An 18,841-nucleotide genomic window follows, 5' to 3' on the forward strand; every position below is an offset into this window, starting at 1 on the left:
TGGAATAGATTATAGATAGATATTATCCGAATAGGCAGCAGTATAGGAATTGTGGGGAAATAGCACTTTGTTCACCAAAGATTTGAAATTCACAGGCATCCCATGCAATTCAAATGGGAGAAAATGACACTGGCAGTGTCAACTAGGAGGGCTAAACAAAGTCTGTTAAAGGAATCTGCCAGTACTCTTTTATCATGACAAGAGTGGTCAAGTACTGAACCTTACCGAGTCATTCAAGGAGTTTGTCCAATCGCGGCATCACAAAGGCATCAAAACAGGAGACTTGATTAAGTCGCTGGAAGTTTTTGGAAAAGTGTCACCTTCCATCCGGCTTTGGGAGAAAGACTATAGGACTAGGTCAAAGGCTAAAACTCTCCTTAATTATACCAAGATATAGCATTTATTTTTATCTAAAGCTCCACTTTTGTACATTTTGCACATGGGACTCTGCACAAACATTGTCTGAAAACTATTTCCGGTTCTGGCATGTGCAATCACAGAGGTCCTTTTGGGTTGTTCATTCACCACCTCTGGGACAGACAATATGGATGCTTTGAGTATTCGTCATAGTTATGCTATCAGATCTATATTGAAATCAAGGGTTATTTTTTGAGCAAAAAAAGAATGAGGTTGTGCAAAGTAAAAATAGGCATCCCTGTCCTTCCATGATTTCAACAAATTTACGAGGTACATTCATTTGGCGAGCTGACGATTTGTTTGTTTCAACAAATAATCGACCAGTTCCTTCCTCTTCTACATTTTGCACGGGCCTAACCAATGTGCCAATAGTTTAAAGTGGGAGGTGGGCATGAGGGCCATGACACAATCGCTGGGATGAAATATGCAGAGACTCATCCCACAATTGTAACAATGGACTTGTGAGTGCGCCTGCTCCACATTCTCTTTTAGAACTAGCTGAATTTTAGCAACTATATCACGTAACTCCATCCATCCATTTTCTAACCCGCTGAATCCAAATACAGGGTCACAGGGGTCTGCTGGAGCCAATCCCAGCCAACACAGGGCACAAGGCAGGAACCAATCCTGGGCAGGGTGCCAAACCACCACAGGACACACACAAACACACCCACACACCAAGCACACACTAGGGCCAATTTAGAATCGCCAATCCACCTAACCTGCATGTCTTTGGATTGTGGGAGGAAACCGGAGTGCCCGGAGAAAACCCACGCAGACACGGGAGAACATGCAAACTCCACGCAGGGAGGACCCGGGAAGCGAACCCAGGTCTCCTAACTGCGAGGCAGCAGCGCTACCACTGCGCCACCGTGCCACCCTATATCACGTAACTGTACAATATATTCTAATGTATTTGAGAAAGGGAGTGCCTCTTCCTCCTAGTCATCCTTTATTGTATCTAATAGCCTTCACTGGTTGTTGTTAATACAATAACTCAAAGGTTGAGAAACCCATGGAGGCTTATGCAAGTTTCTGGTAGGCAAATAACCCAAGAGGTAGTAACCAGTAGTAGCCAGTTTCCCCCTGTCCTTACTGACCACCTTATGCAGCATCTGTTTAAGTGTGTGAATAAACTACTAAACCGTCAGTTTGAGAATGGTATACTTAGATTCTGAAGTGCTTAATTCTGAATAACTTTTCAACCTTCATGAATGTTTCTGAGGTGAAAGGTGTCCCTTGGTCTGTTAGGACTTCTTTAGGGATGCCCACATGCACAAAGACCCCAACCAGTTCTTGTGCAATGTTTTTGTAAGTGGTTTGCATCAAGGGGATAGCCTCAGGTTATTGTGCAGCACAACTGACCATTACTAAAATATATTTGAAATCTGGCTGAAGGTTCAATGTGGATGGGCAAAACAGGAACAAGAACACAGTCCTTTCGAGGAATCCGTCGCAATGTACATTACGGACAGAATGCACAAAAGCGGTGGACTACTTCATTAATCCCAGGCCAAAATATCTGCTCAAGGGTTTTCTTGGTACCCAAATGGACTCCTAGGATGTGGGCATGTACTAGTTTGCAGGCCTACTGATGGCAGGTTTTTAGGACAAGCAAGAACAACCTTAACTCACCCTCATGGTCTGCTACACAATATAATAAAACATTATTAAGCAAAAAGTGTAGCCATGATGGTATAGGATGAGAGGTATATTGTCCATCTATTAGAACAACGGCAGTCTTTGCAAACTTGAGGATATCATCTTTCCAATGTTCTTTTTTGAAAGAAGCTGGCGTTTGCCAAAATTGAAAATGTAATTCTGCAATTGGATCTGACCTCCAGGGGCATGGCGACAGACCATGATGGCTCAAACTCCATCTTCATGGAGATTTTTGCTCAAGGACCCTCGTGCAAACTAGGCAGCCATGTGATACAACTCTTGAGCCAGCTAATGGAATGGCATGGAGTAGCGTGAGACATTGTTTCACCATCTACTGTGAGGCTCAAAGTTTCACCAGGAGTGCTTTGTGATTCTCCGCTGTTACTTTTCAACCAGTTCTGCCTCAATATCACTGGGTAAAGTGGGTTACGCATAACAGCCACCTTAATTGTGCATGTTTTCCAAGAAAAATATTACACACAAGATTGACATGTACCCTTCAGTTTCCCAGTGGGTACAGGTTAGACTGGTCAATCCTGAATCTCATTGTTGTCTCATAGAAATGAAACTGCTGGAATCAATAAGTGCTATTATTTTATTCCTGTTCACCACATCCACACCTGTGTAAGTAAGGAATATGGATTGATAAATGCACAATACCTTTCTCATTACGCTCAGCTGCAGTCCATTGTGCTCATCAAGATGGGGACCGGTTGGGAATGATGCGCCCAGTGTCTCTGCACTTGTAAGAGTGGAAGGGATGTTCTGGCTTCTCCTTCAGTCTGACCGCTGGGTGTGTGTCACAGCAAACAGGAACAGTTTTGGCGACTCGCTCTGTCCGGGCTTTGTATCTGTAATATTTTGTTTAATGTATCTAAACCAGAAGTTCTTAATCTTTTTAATCTGACCACCCAAATTATAAAATCAGTACCATACCATAATGACAGCAGAGTCACAAAGACAGAAATAACAATGGTCATATAATAAAAGTAAATATTTTTGTTTCCATTCAAGCATATGTCACACATGAGAAATACTAATAGAGAAACAAGAGAAACAAAATGTTATCTGTTGCTGTTAAAACAATGCTCCATTCATCCAATTTCCAAACCTGCTTATTTAGAGCAGGGTTATAGGGTAGGTAGAGCCTTACCCAGCAAACAGTGGGCACAAGGCTAGAACAACACTTGAAAAGCGTGCCAGTATATCACACAGCAAACACACACATACAATTGGTCTGCTTTAGCAATGCAATTTTGCCTAACCTGCATGTCTCTGGAGTGTGAGAAACCCACACAAACATGGGGAGAACAGGCAAACTTCATGCAGAGAGCACCTCGGGCTTGAGCTTAAAACTATTATTATCTTTCAAGACAGGAAAGGATTCCCAAGATTCATTGCCAGTGGACAGCTGAGTGTCAGCTTTAGTGAAGCTGGGAGAAAGACATTTTTTAGGGTGTAGTGCAAGGATATGAGAAATTTTTAAATGACAGCATGAAAGGTCACTTAGCTTAGTTACCTGTCTCAAGGTGCAAGGTAAGTAACAATGCAGTTTATTTACCTTGTCTTAAGAAAATAGTTTTTTAAATAATGTTTTTCAAATGAGCACCACCAGTAACAATGCATTTTTCTAAACTAGGCTCACCCGCCTTTTAAGGCGACCGACTTTTAAGTTGACCACTTCTTAAGGCAATTCAATATGTAGATCAATTTGATATTTTATACAAACTCATTAATTTGGTTATATTGCATTTGAGCGGTATTACTTTAATACTCGTAGTTTCTGTTATTTTTGTGATGAAATTTAAACTTTGTATCTAAATTGAGGTTGCCTTTTTGAACCCCCCTGATATTTACTACGTGGTGAGGCATTTGTACTCCATCAACATTTATTATTTCCAGAGACATAATTTTGTCCATTTTTCCAGCGCATCGCACACAAAAGCAAGGGAACGACGGGAGCACCAGAACTCTGCTCACATCATGTCGCTTCGTACCGCAAGCTGCAAGTAGTAAGTCTGTGATAAGCGGAATACCGCTACGCTTTCCACTCATGGGGCGGAAGGACAATCCCGACCGCTTTTATATAGTAAGAAAGAAGAAGAAGATATCACACAGTCTGGAGTAGAAAATCATCTTTTACCTGGACAAACGAAACTACAAATCCCATCGTGCATTGCAAAATGGGCAGGGCGTGTGTGAAACTCCGCGCCTGTGTAGCACTCACAGAACGGAAGGACAATCCCGACCGCTTTTATATAGAAGGATGAGTGTGTAAATAGTTTAACATACCCCAGTTTCTGTTCAACAATTTGGTTAACCGAGTGAAAAAAAGCTAAATTATTCCTAAAAAATGTATGAACTATTTGTATTTTGAACAGGTGATAGGGAATGTTAACTCTACCGATGGACATTGTTTTGAATGTCTACAGCTTATCTTAACCTTTTGATATTTTCTGGTGTTCTTACAGTTCTCAGTGGTCTAACAAACACGTCCTTTACAATACCAGTAGATGGACATTAATCAAACCAATTTAAATAGTGTGATGAGAATGAATTCTTCCTCACCAAGGCACATTAAACATAATACAACATCTTCTGTTTTCATCTGTTACAGATTTGGATTCAATGTATGCTGTAACAGCAAACATGCGATGAGGTACAGACCAGTTGTTCAAGGTCAATGAGCTGCATTTAGCGTAAAACACTGCTATGGCATTATTTAGAGTACCACCCAATTCATGCACTCTTCATTACACCCTGAAAATCATCACATCCTTGTTCCACTCCTGTTAGTTTTATTTTGACATTTGAATCGAGTGCCCTGGTCCCTTCACCTCACAAGGTTGCCTGTGTCATTCCCTCCACGCTCCCCCTTTCTTATACATATCTTTGCTGTCAATCTCCTTAGTTTGATTGTTTAATAGGATGTGACAAGGGAGGTGGGGAGTAATTATTATTTTTTATGCCAAAAAAGAAAACTCTATGTGATGCCTCAATGTAATTTTTTCACATACTGCAGCAGTAAATAATATGCTAAATAACAGGTGGTATACTGTATCACTTGACACTGAATTCGTGCTTGGGTGAACTTGGCTAATTTTACTACACAATCATATGACAACCCATCACAAAAATGTCTTTGATGCATAGTTAAAGAAACATTAATCTAAGCATTAGTCTGTCGAGGTATTTCAGCACAGTGGTAGCAAGTGCTATTGGTCTAAAGTCACTAAAACAGTCCATTTTTGTTTTTTTTTAATTAGTACATTTTGAAGAAAGTGGGGACCACTGGCTCCATCAGTGAGGAATTAAAGACTTAATTTAACATTGGATGCTTTTAATAAGGAACTGTTCCACATAATCTTAAACACTAGGAACATACACGCTAATCATAATGAACGTGTGTGGTCAGAAGGTGTGCTATGGGGCTTCTTAGTGACAGAAGTATGTCACTTTAAGTGCAGGTAGTTTTTCTTGGTCTGTAAGTGCATTGTGATGCCAACAAACACATATTTGAAGGAAGGCAGATGTTTCAAGGTAAATATCACAGTTAATTTCAATCATTAGATATGAGGGTATGCCAACTTTGTCAATCAATTTCACCCTGGTACACATATTGGGTTGGGCAAACTTCAACTGCAATTTAACAAAGTGATCTGTCATTTCTCAAAACTGTCAAAATGGTCCAAAGTCTCTTTAACCCATTGCAGTGATCTTTAAAAATCCCAGTTAATCCCATTCATTGACTATGAGGTTGTGCGAACTTTGTCAGTCAGTTTCACCAAAGTACCTGCATTGAGTAGTTTAACAAAGGAATTTGTCTTGTCCCAAAACTTTAAAAAATAAAGGTGGCCTAACTTGATGTAACTCATTTGAACACGTGTAGGTCCACAATATGGGCTATTGATTTTTTTAATATAATGGATGATGCATATACGTTGCAGAATATTTTGCCTTGCTGTTAACGCTGAGTAAGTTTAGTTTCCACGAGTTGTGTTAATAAGCAGTTACGAATAATTTGCCAACTTCAACCTCGTAGCCCAACATAGTTTTGTACATTAAAGAAGACACAGCATCAGGCGACGGCAGTGTGCCACAACGAAGGAGAGAGGTGCAGACTTACTAGCACGCCTCATGTTGCTAAAATACCGCTAAGCGGGTCCAAGTGTTATTAGTAACAGCGATACACACACATACACACGTTGTACTAACCTGTTTTAGGACACATCTTTTGGCTCTTGTTTTTAGGCCAAATATATGTTTACATTCAAAATCTGTTACACGGTCCGTTTTCCACAACGGTTCAGCTCCCCGCTCTTTGGAGTAGCATCTACTTATCCAGTGGTTTCTTCCAAGTAATAAGCTAGGCGGGCAGAAAAAGTGAATTGATATGTATTTCTGTGTTGCTTCCAAACGAAGTAGACGTTTCAGGCTCATTCATTCTTAAAATAATACACGTATTGGAAAAAGAACAGAAGTTACCTACACTGAGCCATCTTAGCATAACACAAGTACGAACTGGCACTATTTCGTGCGATACGACACTACTGTGAGTGATGATCAGCGCATTAATACGTACCCGTAAACCGCACGTGTTCATGCGCAGTAAAGTCACTTTGAACTTTAACTTCTGGTTCGAGCCTTTCGTAACTATACTGCAGGTCATTTCGGTTCAACCGAACTGTGTAGCGTGCCGATAATGGATGAATATAGGCTACACAGCTCTATATACACAACCTGTACAACTCGGGAAATGAAAAATTCATTTTTACATGCAAAACTACTGCAGACATAGTTCAGTTTACGTTACCTCAACCTGTTAATTGCTGAAGCGATACCTTCGTGTATTTCACACTTCCCGACTGAGCCCTCCCCATGTGCTCATCTAAACATTTTAAACGGTCCACTCCAGAGTAGTACCACTCTTGAAAAGTTTTTAACGTGTCAGTTAAAGATACTCTATTAAAATGCAATGCTAGTCGAGCTGATCTGACATCATAAAAAATTAATTATTATATCCTACAGGGATCCGCTGCCGAGATCTTTCGTTCGGCATTCCCGTTGCAGTCTGTGAATGTGCACGGGATACTGATTGTCTTTTGACGTGCATCTTTCCCCTGTCTTTCTCATTTCTCTCACACAAAAAAATCGCAGAGCCGCAGTTGTGGAGATGGATGGGTTGGAGGGGTCGAACGCCCGCCCGCAGCAGAGGTTTCCAGCTCTGCTTGCCTGAGGTGCTGAATGCTAATGCGTTCAATTTGCGCAGGGAAGTTCTTGGATTGTGAAAAGCAAGTGCTGTTAGAGTTCAGACTTGGCCTTTTAGGCTAACCAAGTACTAGAGAGGATTGGCAGAATCTTACACACTAGAAAGCCGCATTTTCCAGTTTGAACAGCTTAAATAAAGTCAGTCGAAGGAATCATATACAGTACGTCAAAACACACAGCCATTTTCTGCTCCCTTTCCCGTGGACAGGATGGAGGCATCTTTTCGAAATAATAATCCACAAACTAGATTTTCAAAAAATAATTAAAAAAAATTTGCTTGGAATTATAATTTTATGTAATATCATTGGACGTAATTTAAAACATAGTAGGTGATAGCATTAGAATGGCACATAGACCCAGCTGCCAGTCTTCCAGGTGTAAACTTCTACGGTATGAGTGCCGGTTACAAGGTCTACTGTTTTATAATTAATTACATTTTTTTTTTACCCGAAAAACACCTTGTGACCTTGTTTTCATGAAAAATTGCGACACCTAAAATAATCGTTCTTTCTTTCTGTCTTTTTTGCTGCCGATCCATTTCAACCATTGCTTCCAATCTCGTCAGCTAATTTCCAAATCAAAATGGACGCATAAAATGCCACACATAGGAAACGTGTAGTAAGGACCAGCTTTCCACAGAGTGTCATTACCCCTTCTCAACATATTAAAGATTCAGCTCTATAGGGGACCACCAGAGTGCAAATCCATTACAAACAATTGTGCCTTATGAGTGTTGCATCCGTCATAAGGCACCTACACCTTGCCAACACGTAGTGAGACAGGACCTTAATGCAAACGCTTTTGATGTTCTGTGTCAAGTGCGTTTGTGTATGACACTCCGCGAGGAAACGGCAAGTGCAATGTTCGGTTATTCTGTTTCAGTATGGGATCTGAATCAGAATAATCAAACCATTTGACAGACACTCGTCCAATCAATCAGATTTTAAGAGCAAATCTGGCTTTTGAACGAAGAAATTATCAGCATGCACATACTAAATGACATGAAAGATGTTATATGAATACGGATAGATCTTTCTCTAAATACGAATACGAGTCTTTAGGTTTCAAAAAAAGCTGACATTTCGTCGTCTTAAAAGCAAACAAAGAAAATGAAACTATAGGACAATTAAGAGAGAACTGCTGCTAATGTTAATGGTATTGGTTAAATAACCGAACAACGATTGTCGAAATGATATATAAATTAAATATATAAGGGATTGTGGACGTTTCAATATATATATTGAGATTACTATTATTAATGAATTTCCCAACAATATGATTTAGAGGTTATCGAACATTTTAATCATCGATTAAGGTAATACACATGTTGTCATTTGTACCATGCTTAATTATCGGTTACGTAAGGCTAATAAGAATCATTTCAGAAAAAGGCGGATGCTTTTGCAATGACAAAGGGAGCGAAAGAGAGAGAGAAACCAAAACACTCCCGTCCGCTCCAATTTTCCTCGTGGATTTGGAGCGAAGATTGTTTCGCGTTGTTTTGCTGCAGTTCTCATTGTTATTCATCTCTCGCCTGCTGATGTCACCCTATTTTCTCTCTCTCTCTCTTCCGCTCTATATCTCTCACCCATAACCCCTCCCACCAGCCCTGCCTTGAAACCCGGATGGATGACTTCACTCTACCGCCTGGGTTTCCTTTATGATGCCGGGATCTCCCACTTTTTTCGGAATACTTTTCCGGGAAGGCAAAGGAAGTTCATATTGTCTCTCTTCTTCGCCTCACTGCTGATATGCGTACTTGAGGGCACAAGGCAAGACAATTCGAATCACTATTGTCAAGTGGGAGGAAAAGGAATCGCGCGCGGGCACGCGAGAAAGAAAGGGGGCTGGGCGACAGGGGGGCGACGATCGAGCAAGAAACACACACACACACACAGAGAGAGAGAGAGAGAGAGAGAGAGAGAGAGAGAGAGAGAGAGAGAGAGAGAAGAAAAAGCCTGCGTGTGCACTTGAAGACAGTGCAGAAGACTGTGAGGGCGCACAGCAACCGACACGAGAGGAGTGCAGCTTACACACGGGGGATACCTGCGAGTGCCACTGTTACCTCTGATTGCTTCGGACTCAATCTGTCAAACATTTCCGATTCATCTCTCTCTCTCTTCGCTTTGCGCTTAGCCACATTGTCATCATGTCCGAGATACTGCCATACAGCGAGGGGAAAATGGCGAGCTATGGAGCGGACAGTGATGTCGGTCAGATTTCCTTCAGCTGCCGGCTGCAGGACACCAACACCTTCTTTGGGGGACCCCAAGGGAAACGACCCCCTAAGCTTGGGCAGATCGGCAGAGCCAAGAGAGGTAAGCGAGAGTAATAAAAAGGTGAAATACAAGACAACTTGTAAATACCTGAAACTATAACTTTCCTTGGTGGATTGATGACAGTGGCATGCGAACGGTAAGGATTATTCAGCATCATTTTTGCGTGTCAGTAATGTTCAATCAGTTGTTCAATCACAGATGTCAATGCTAAACGATAATATAATATAATATAATATAATATAATATAATATAATATAATATAATGCCTTATTGTAATAATCTGTAAGCGGACATCTGTTAATGGTTTTGTTAAGAAAGAAAGAAATAAAAGAAAGAAAGTCGATTACAGTCACTAAATGCAATTTAGTGCAGACGTCACTAAAGTCTGGGCAAAAAAAAGGATCCGCTACATCTAGTGATCTAATAGTCATAAATGATGTCGGTTTAACATAATAAAACTGTATGAACTTGAATGTTTGTACTGTGAAAGGTACACACTACCTCCCATGTACAGGCGAACGCAGGCGAATATTAACAACATACGAACGCGCATGCATGATTACATACATACATACCAACAAGGAGCACTCCACTCTATCTATCAATAGTTACCGGCGATATGTAAATGATTCAGTTACTGGCAAATGAACGCAGTTAAAACAGACGAGGGTCGTTAAGTTAAATACAGTGGAAGCTAAACCTTTGAAAAATAAACAAAACAGTGACAGGATGCCCAGGGCGGGGTTTTAGAGCGAATACTCGCAATAATAAATCAAACACAACTTAGTTAATACAGTATATATATATATATATATATATATATATATATATATATATATATATATATATATATATATATATATATTGCAATGATTAAAAGTAATGTGCCTGCAATTTCGTTATTATTTTACCAGGAGTGGACTGAAATTTAGAACCATTGATGGTGTAATTACAATGATACATTTTTTATAAATATAATCTCGTGGATTTTATAGAATTTAATACATTTAGACTTTGGACAGTAATTTTCGTGTTGCTGCATTACATTTTAATGTTAAATTGATTTTTTGACGATTTATAATATCGCACGTTTCTATTGTTTCTTCCAGTATTATCTGTGCTTTTAATGCTATTTAAAACAACCGTCTATTCATATGAACGTACTTAAACGTTTGGAATATTCGCCCGAAGCATTAAAAATGTATCAAACCCGAAAAACGTTTTGTTCGTAAATGCAGATATTTTTTTCGGATTCGTGTCAGTCTGACAGGATTATAATTGCTTTTACATCTGTAGAGAAATTAAATTCCATACAAAAGCTGCACTGCAATTGTAATTACCCTAATTTAGATTTTTAAAGTGTCCTAAAAACCTTGCTTTCTTTTCCATGGTATTTCCTTAATATTTTTATACAGAGCTGGTAGAAATTCTATTTTAAAATTGGGTTCCTGCTTCCTTTTAATCTGTGACGCGACATTCGGGATAGCTACATAAAGGTTTATACATTATTATCATTATCATTATTTTGTATTTTGTGTTGCAGTTGTGATCGAGGACGACAGGATAGATGAAGTGCTGAAGGGGATGACAGACAAAACCTCCCCGGGAGTCTAAGCTGAATCTCACCTCTGCGGACTTTTTTTCAAGTGATTTTAAGCGCTTTGGGCAGCTGTGCATGTGATTGTGGATTGTAAAGAGACAGAGGGATAAAAAAACTCTTTGAGAAAAGAAAAACAATGAAAGAAAAGAAACGAGAATCATAAAAAGGAAAGGGAAGAGAATGATAAATAGGGAGAGTGAGAGAGGAAAAAAGAGAGCGAGAGAGATTGAAAAGGGGAAATGAAATTATTGGGGTTGCTGGCAAATCTCCAAACCAAAACCGATTTTAACCCGCCGTTATGCAGTCTACTTGCTGCGCAGCTTTTCTTTTACTATCTCGAGTTGTGAATAGCGAAGAATGGACATCTCATTTCAGGGCCATCTTCCACCAACATGCGCTGTAAAACTAAAGAACCCTGCAAGCGGGAAACATTTCGAGCTCCATTTCTGTAGCTGTACAGTCAATACGCTTCAAGGTTTATCATTGTGTAGTGTTAACGCATTTCGTTTACCAACTCGCACATTCTGTAAGACACGCACACAGTATGGCCTGCGCTGCGCGGCTTTCCCCGGGGAACTGTCCATTTCAGCACCACTTCAGTGGAGAGCGCCACTTCGCAGCACCGCCACATAGGCCAGAGGAGTCTGCATTTTGCAGAGCACCATTCACGGTGAACACTATCACAAAGCACTTCCAGAAGGGCTGGATAATTGTAATCTGGTTCGGAGTTTCTCTTTTTTTTCAAGACATGTATGTATCTTAAAAAAGCCAAATCAATGCATTATTTTGGCGCTCTTGAGCGCTCTATTCATTCAAGCAGTGTACACGTAAAGAGTCTTAGCTGCTTCTTACATCTTCCATTTACTGCGATATAAGGACCACTTTCATTATTAGTGATGTTATGGTGATAATGTATTTAAATAAACTCACCTTTGGATAATTAGGAACTCCCTGAAGCCATTCCCAACATGGTCCTTAAGAAGGTCTGATTGAGCTAATGGCGGTGGGGATGGCAAAACATAAAGAGTAATGAGGAGAGTGTGAATGTAAATGTGTGTGTGTGCGCGTGTGTAATATATATTATATATATACATATATAATGTAATTTTAAAGGACTGGAAGAAAAAATTTTATTTAAACAAAGTTGATAATAAATTTCATCACTTTGCATGACCTTTGAAATCCTGGTGCCAATGTTAGGTACTGTTAGTCATGAACACCCTGGCACGCTTCTTTTTAACAAAATTCATATTTGTATTTTTATATCTGAATCTTTGTTATTTAAAAATATGCTAGTCTAACGTCTTATGATTCATCAACAGAACGTTTGTATTTTTGGTGAGGATCTCCACAGTGAATTCAATGGAGATACTGATGGATTTCTTATTGTTTGTCTCATGCTATATCAGTATTGGAAATTAGAAAAAAAGACTTATTGAATGTGTTTCGGTTTTTGCACACATCAATGTGAAAATATTTATTGAGAATTCTTATACTGTGACTTTGAGCATTGTTGATGGATTTGTTAGAAAAGACAACTTTAGAAAATATTGCACTGTTTACGAGAACTCTCAAATAACTAATGGTTATTTGGCAGTATTCTTTTTTTTAAACATTGGAAGTTGTGTTTTTTAATTTCTTTTGTACCATTCTTTTGACTAATATTAAAAATAATATGGTTTGTTGTGCATGGAACCTTCATATTTTCAATAATTAAAAACAAAAACATCATTTTATGAATACAAGCAAAAAATGTCATGACATTCTAAGAATGATTCATTGTAAATTACAGAGCCATTTTCACTGTATTTGGTGAATTAATAAATGGTGAACGATACAAGAATACTTGTATGTTTTTTTTTTTCTCTCTTGATCACGCTCAGAATGTTATCAGTGCCAGCGGGCTTGCCAACTACTTCAAGGCAAAGGAGTCAATCTACCTGTTTTGAAAAATGGAGGACCGACTAATCAGGTGCCTGCCAGCCCTAATTTACACCAGGCAAGCCACTTAACCTGTTAACTGACAGATGGGATTGTGCTAAAAAGACTCAATAGTTGAGCAATCCAAGGTTCTTAGGCAAGTGCACATGTGCACAAGTGATGGAGACAGAGAGATGTTACGAAGTAGAGGTAATGCTACAAATAGTGGAAAAAGACAAGAGTGCAAGCAGCCAACACTTCACCTTCAATTACTAAGTGCAGTTGAGGAAACACCAACATATTCCATTTCTGTGGTGGTCAGTAAGAAATAGTAATAAAAACCTTCATTGAATCCTGATTAATTTACAGTGACAGATGATCTTTTAGCAAAGATGGCACTGTGGCTGCACAAAACAGTTGATCTTGGAAAAAAGAATGGTGGGAGCAAGTTGATGGACACATTTAAGAAGCTCTCGTTATCTTTTACATTTTTGTTAGCTGCTTTGTGATGTTTTGAGTGAGAGGAGGTCTGGGATGGCATCTTAGAAGACAAGCACAAAAAAGTAAACATTTTTTGCTTTTAAATCCACTGGCAATCTGGTATTTTTTCAGGTAAACTTCTTTTAAAGTTTTTGTATTCAGTTTTGCTTTCTGTTGTTTCACACAGACCAAACCCATTTTGTAGCTTGTTCAAGTGCTTATTTTTAATTTCTTCTTAAGTCAAAAGTATAATGTACCACAAACTGCCAAGTTGAAATAAATCCTCTGACAGCTGCCAGTGTTGGTAACCAGGCTTTAGAGAAGGTTAGCTGAGATGGATATGCAAGCCACGTCCCTCCATCGATATTGGAAATAATAAAAAGCCATATGAAAAAAAAAAAGATATTAAGACTATAGGGATAATTTTGACTTGAGCAGACCACTTAACACAAAAAATTCCTTTGACTGAACTTTTGTAAAACATGTTGAGCTTTGTAGGTCTGTAGACTGCTTAGTAATTTCATTAATCTGTCACTGTGCGTAACACTCTGTGTTAGACGAAAAAAAAAGGCAAACATATTTATTTGTACACAGAATCTACCCTTAACTGGCTTTCATCTATGCTTCTATGTTCTTGTTGAAGAATACATTTTAAGTACCATTTGACATCCTCTATTTAATTTCCTTGATTATTTAAAATGCCTGCTGTATGCTATGTCAACTTTCAATCTCTGTTTTGCTTAGATTGAAAAGATTTAACTATTTCAAGTTGTCTTTCTTCATACTTTATGTCCCCCAGTCTTGGAATCAGTCTAGTTACTCTTCTGTGGACTATCTAAAGTTCTATAATATCTTTTATTTTTTCAATTATTTGGATATTACACTCAGTTTTGCAGATATGACTTCAGAAGTGTGGCACACCTCCTCGATTCATCCTGGACATCTTCTTTGCCTATTTAGCCTTTTCTGCCCACTGCTTGGAGGTGGACAGTGATGAGTTCAGTATGACTCCTAAATCCATCTCATAGGGTATACTTTCAGGTGTCAGATGCCACCTCACATAATCATACTTTGAATTTATATTTAAGATGTTAAATTTATTTACATTAAAATTCAGCTTATATTTATCCACTCAAGTCTGCATTCTTATCAGGCCCACCTGTTTTGATTTTGTTAACTTTAGGTCATCTGAAAACTTGATCAGCTTGTTAGTTAACTTTTATCCAGATCCTTTATATAATTATTAAAACAGCAACAGCCCCAGCAGTGAGCAATGATGGAAGCTGCTTTTAAAATCATTTAATTTGGAAAAAAATCTTCACACCATGACCTTGCTTTCGGTGTGTCAACTCATTTGCACCCAGCAACAAACTGTGCTTTAAATTTCCTTTACAGAGGTTAGAAAGAGGTAATGAAATTATATATTATGTAAATTAATGCTTTATAGCACACTTTGTTAAATTTGATTTGAAAGAACATGCAGAATGGGTCCTCCCACAGGCAGCAGCATGGACATGTCTGGAGGGCTTCATGCCCAGCACCGTAAGCCACAATTGCTGTGGGTTACAAAGAATGAGCCGTGATCCTATTAGAAATGAAACTGCCATCATCTCTGTGTCCTGCTGCTTTATTTCTAACGAGTCTCATTCTGTTATGTAGCAACATCCAGTAGCTTAATTTACTCAATATCTAGTGAATTTGGTCAGTTCTTAGAGATATGTTGCTTTAGTAGTTGGAAGTCTGATCAAGTAAGATTTTAATGGCACCCAACTCTGAACTGTCTACTCTAAATTACAGATCTTGCCTATTTTCAGTCCCTTGTTAACACTGATAGCATTAAATATTGTCATCCTATATCTTTAAATGTATATTGGGGTCAGATCCTGTAATATCTTAGACATCCCACAACATTGTCTTCTACCAGTCATTCTGCAGCTTTATCTTATTGGCATCATGCCTCACTCAGAGGAAACTGTAATAGAATTTGCAAAACCCTAGCAGACAGGGAGAACAAGAAGAAGTCTAGAGACAGAGGAGCTGATGGTGGAGAGGAAATGGGGAAAAAAGTGGGGAGCCTCAAGTGAGTGAGGTAATATACCTGCTGCTCATAGGTCATAGAGGTCAAGACTCAACTACCAGACATCATGTAACTGGTCAGATGCCTCAGTCTGGGCAGATTATCCATGTTGACCTCATGGTCCAGAGATACTAAAGCTGTATTTTAGGTGTCAACCTATTACAACTAAAGCCTACTGCACAAGAGAAAAAAAAAAACAGAATTGACAGCAGACACATGTAAAGAGTCCCCATGCTAAAACCTGGTTTGTAAGCAGTCTGGGATCTTGTGAATCTACACATAAGCTGCTGTTGCTGAAGGGATGAAGGGCAGCAGGTCCTCATTAGTCAAAAACACTCGGTTCATTGTTCTAGTGTCTTGAATGCTGGATACATTTCAAAAGATTAATGGAGAAAATTACTATGATTCAGGAATTTCTTTACAAAATCATTACTCTGCAATCAACAAGGAGACTCTCATTTCACCTTCCTGAATGTCTGTGGGGATGTTCTCAGGGAGTGCCTGGCAGAGCTCCAGCTCCGGCGCTGCAGTTATCAATAATGAATGTGCGGCCAGCAGGGGTTACATAAGCTGTTCAGGAACTGATGGAGGTGCCAGCTTAAATAGTGCTGAAATGCAACCTTAAGTCCTACTGTCCCCTCAGCTGTGTATGCCAGTCCTCGGCATGCAGGTGAACATCAGCAACTGGGGCAAACAAAAAAACATTACTAGACCAGCTTGAGGCGCTGTAATGTGCCAGTGAAATGTGACAACATGAGTGTGTATAGTAGAGTTCCACACACTGTATGTAAACAGACAGAGAGTAGCATTCCTGTAATGTTAAGGATGTGCATCATGCATCATAATAAAGAGAAATATACAAGGTGGTCCAGATCTAATTATGCAGATCCAGATCATCTGGATGACTTTGATTTATGCAGGGATGATTCCAGTTCAGCACAAAGACAATTCTTCATGTTGTCAGTTCGCACACTTCTCGATAGTCTGGGATTTTTTGGGTAATTTTCTATGTAATAAGCTTAATAAGTTATAGTGTCATGAAAATTGCATAATTAGATCTGGACCTCCCTATATATGACACAATGTGGTTTATATGTAATAAGGAACAATGTAGCATTTATTTATTACAGCATTCTGTGGGTTCTAGCACATGTCTATGTATGCAGTGCATTATAGCACAGCACATTTGTAACCTTGTGTAGTACATGCTTGTTACTGGAAATTAGACTGTGTATCTTAATAAAACTTGGTGGAGCATGCATGTGTGGCATACCATTTCAGTGGTGTGTGAAACACACAGCAAGAGTTTAACTTTTGGTTGTAGCACTTACTGTAAGCTCTTTGTGAATGCTTATGCCCTTAGAAATAAAGACAATGTATACAGCATAGTGCTTTGCTCAGTTCAGTTCATAAGGAACACAAGTCACAGAAATACAGTTGACTGCTCCCACAAACAGGACAAACAGGACATAAAAACATAATTCTCTAAAATACTTTGCTCTAAAAAGCTTGGCAACCTGAGCGGTGTTGGCACACAATACGGTTCCTTGGCAGTACAGATGAAAACAAGTCATAATTCAATCTTGTTGAGGTAGTCCTCTGAATCAGATCCCTCGAGGCAGGGTGTCAGTGAAGGGCAGGTGACCTTTAACAGCTTGTCTTCTAGTTCTGAATCTTGCGGGGAAAGTGGCTCCCCCTTGGTCATAACATACATGAAGTAGTGAAAGCCACTGCCATAGCTGTAGTGCTGTATAGACCAGTCCAATTCTCTCCTGGCATAGTGGCGCTTACGGAAGTGAGGTTGGGAAAACGTGATTGAAACAAAGCGGCCACCTGGACAAAGCACCCTGCTAACCTACAAAAGAACAAAAAATACAAAATAAGTAAAATAAGCCCAAGCAAATACATTTGTTAATTAGAACAGGTAATTTGATCAAACACTATTCATCAATTTGTAATCATCTAATATCTAAAAATGATCACTGAAGGTCTCCAAGGTGGTACTTACATTAAAGCTATGAAGAGAGAGGATTACGGAGTACATTAATATAGCTTATTGTTGTAAAATCAAACAAGTCCCAGCTTCTCATCCATAAACCTATGCTTCAACTCTGTGCCTTGGTGGTATGATTCAGATTCCTACATCCTTTGTGAGAAGAACAATTTCCTCTCTTTTATCTTACAAGTGCTTTCCATTATTTTCTGCACCTCTTCTTGAGTGAATAACTGACTTATTATTATCGAATATATAAATTATTGAATTCTTTCGGATCAACTTACAAAGCCTTTGACATTTTTGAAGACCTTGATTGGGTACTCATATGGCTTTATTTGCTGAATATTAAAAGAGGTTAATTCTCAAAGACTGTCGATGTAGCCATCTCCTCTGTACAGTGTTATGCACGTATGTCAGTGGATCACTCTTCAATCTCATCTAAGGTATTGTGGTGAGTGGCTGGGGCTGCTACCCAGCCAGGACGCCCAGGAGGACCGGAGGAGGGTTTGCACCTCCTCCAGACCACAAGGGGGCAACCTCCCTGGTGGCTTTGGGGACCAAAGGTGCAGAGCTTGGAAGCTCAACCCTGTAGGGGCCCGTGGTCACCACCAGGGGGCACCCCAATGCCTTTGGAGCCTTGGAACTTAGCACTTCCACCACACCCGGAAGTGCTGGGTGGAAGAGGACCGGGAACACCCTGGAGTGTTTCCAGGTGCATGGCTGGCACTTCCGCTACACTGGGGAGTGCTGGTGGAAGATTGCCGGGAGGCACCTGGAGCACATCCAGGTGTGTATAAAAGGGGTCGCCTCCCTCCATTCGAGGGCTGGAGTCGAGTGAGGAGAAGGACAGAGTTCGGGATGAGAGGCAAAAAGGCGGCCTGAAGAGTGAGGCATTGAGTGTGAGGCCAGGACTTTGGGGTTGTGTGGCATTTATTATTCTGTAAATAGTTGTAAATAAACGTGTGGTTGTGCGTTTCAACATGTCTACCTGTCTGTGTCCAGGGCTCGTTCCACAGTAAGTACTACAACCCCAAATTGAGAGTGGGCGCTGGTGTTAACTTTGTCCTCTTCTATTCCCTTTGCAATACTGAGAAGATGTCCAGTGATGGAAACACCCTTATTGCCGAAAGGCACCCCAGCCA

At 39.7% G+C, this 18,841-nt stretch overlaps 2 protein-coding genes and 1 long non-coding RNA gene across 3 annotated transcripts in view; 1 reads left to right on the forward strand and 2 right to left on the reverse strand.

Moving 5' to 3' along the window:
* The window catches only part of LOC120536852, a 50,739-nt gene extending 44,136 nt beyond the window's left edge, over nucleotides 1-6,603 (reverse strand). The window contains exons 1-2 of the long non-coding RNA XR_005635211.1: nucleotides 6,295-6,603; nucleotides 2,740-2,930 (exon numbers count right to left, since the gene is read on the reverse strand). This is a non-coding gene — a long non-coding RNA (uncharacterized LOC120536852). The remainder of the gene's footprint in view (nucleotides 1-2,739; nucleotides 2,931-6,294) is intronic.
* Nucleotides 6,604-9,286: 2,683 nt separating this feature from the next.
* Nucleotides 9,287-13,074, forward strand: camk2n1a (calcium/calmodulin-dependent protein kinase II inhibitor 1a). The gene is made up of 2 exons (XM_039765363.1): nucleotides 9,287-9,665; nucleotides 11,170-13,074. The coding sequence occupies exons 1-2, from the start codon at nucleotides 9,497-9,499 to the stop codon at nucleotides 11,238-11,240; spliced, it is 240 nt and encodes a 79-aa protein (XP_039621297.1). The 5' UTR covers nucleotides 9,287-9,496; the 3' UTR covers nucleotides 11,241-13,074.
* Nucleotides 13,075-17,092: 4,018 nt separating this feature from the next.
* The window catches only part of ece2a (endothelin converting enzyme 2a), a 95,895-nt gene continuing 94,146 nt past the window's right edge, over nucleotides 17,093-18,841 (reverse strand). Inside the window, exon 3 of the mRNA XM_039765352.1 lies at nucleotides 17,093-17,558. Within this exon, the coding sequence (XP_039621286.1) occupies nucleotides 17,274-17,558 (285 nt within the window). The 3' untranslated portion in view covers nucleotides 17,093-17,273. The remainder of the gene's footprint in view (nucleotides 17,559-18,841) is intronic.

Source organism: Polypterus senegalus, chromosome 1, assembly GCF_016835505.1.
Source record: "Polypterus senegalus isolate Bchr_013 chromosome 1, ASM1683550v1, whole genome shotgun sequence".
NCBI classification, from domain to species: Eukaryota; Metazoa; Chordata; class Cladistia; order Polypteriformes; family Polypteridae; genus Polypterus; species Polypterus senegalus.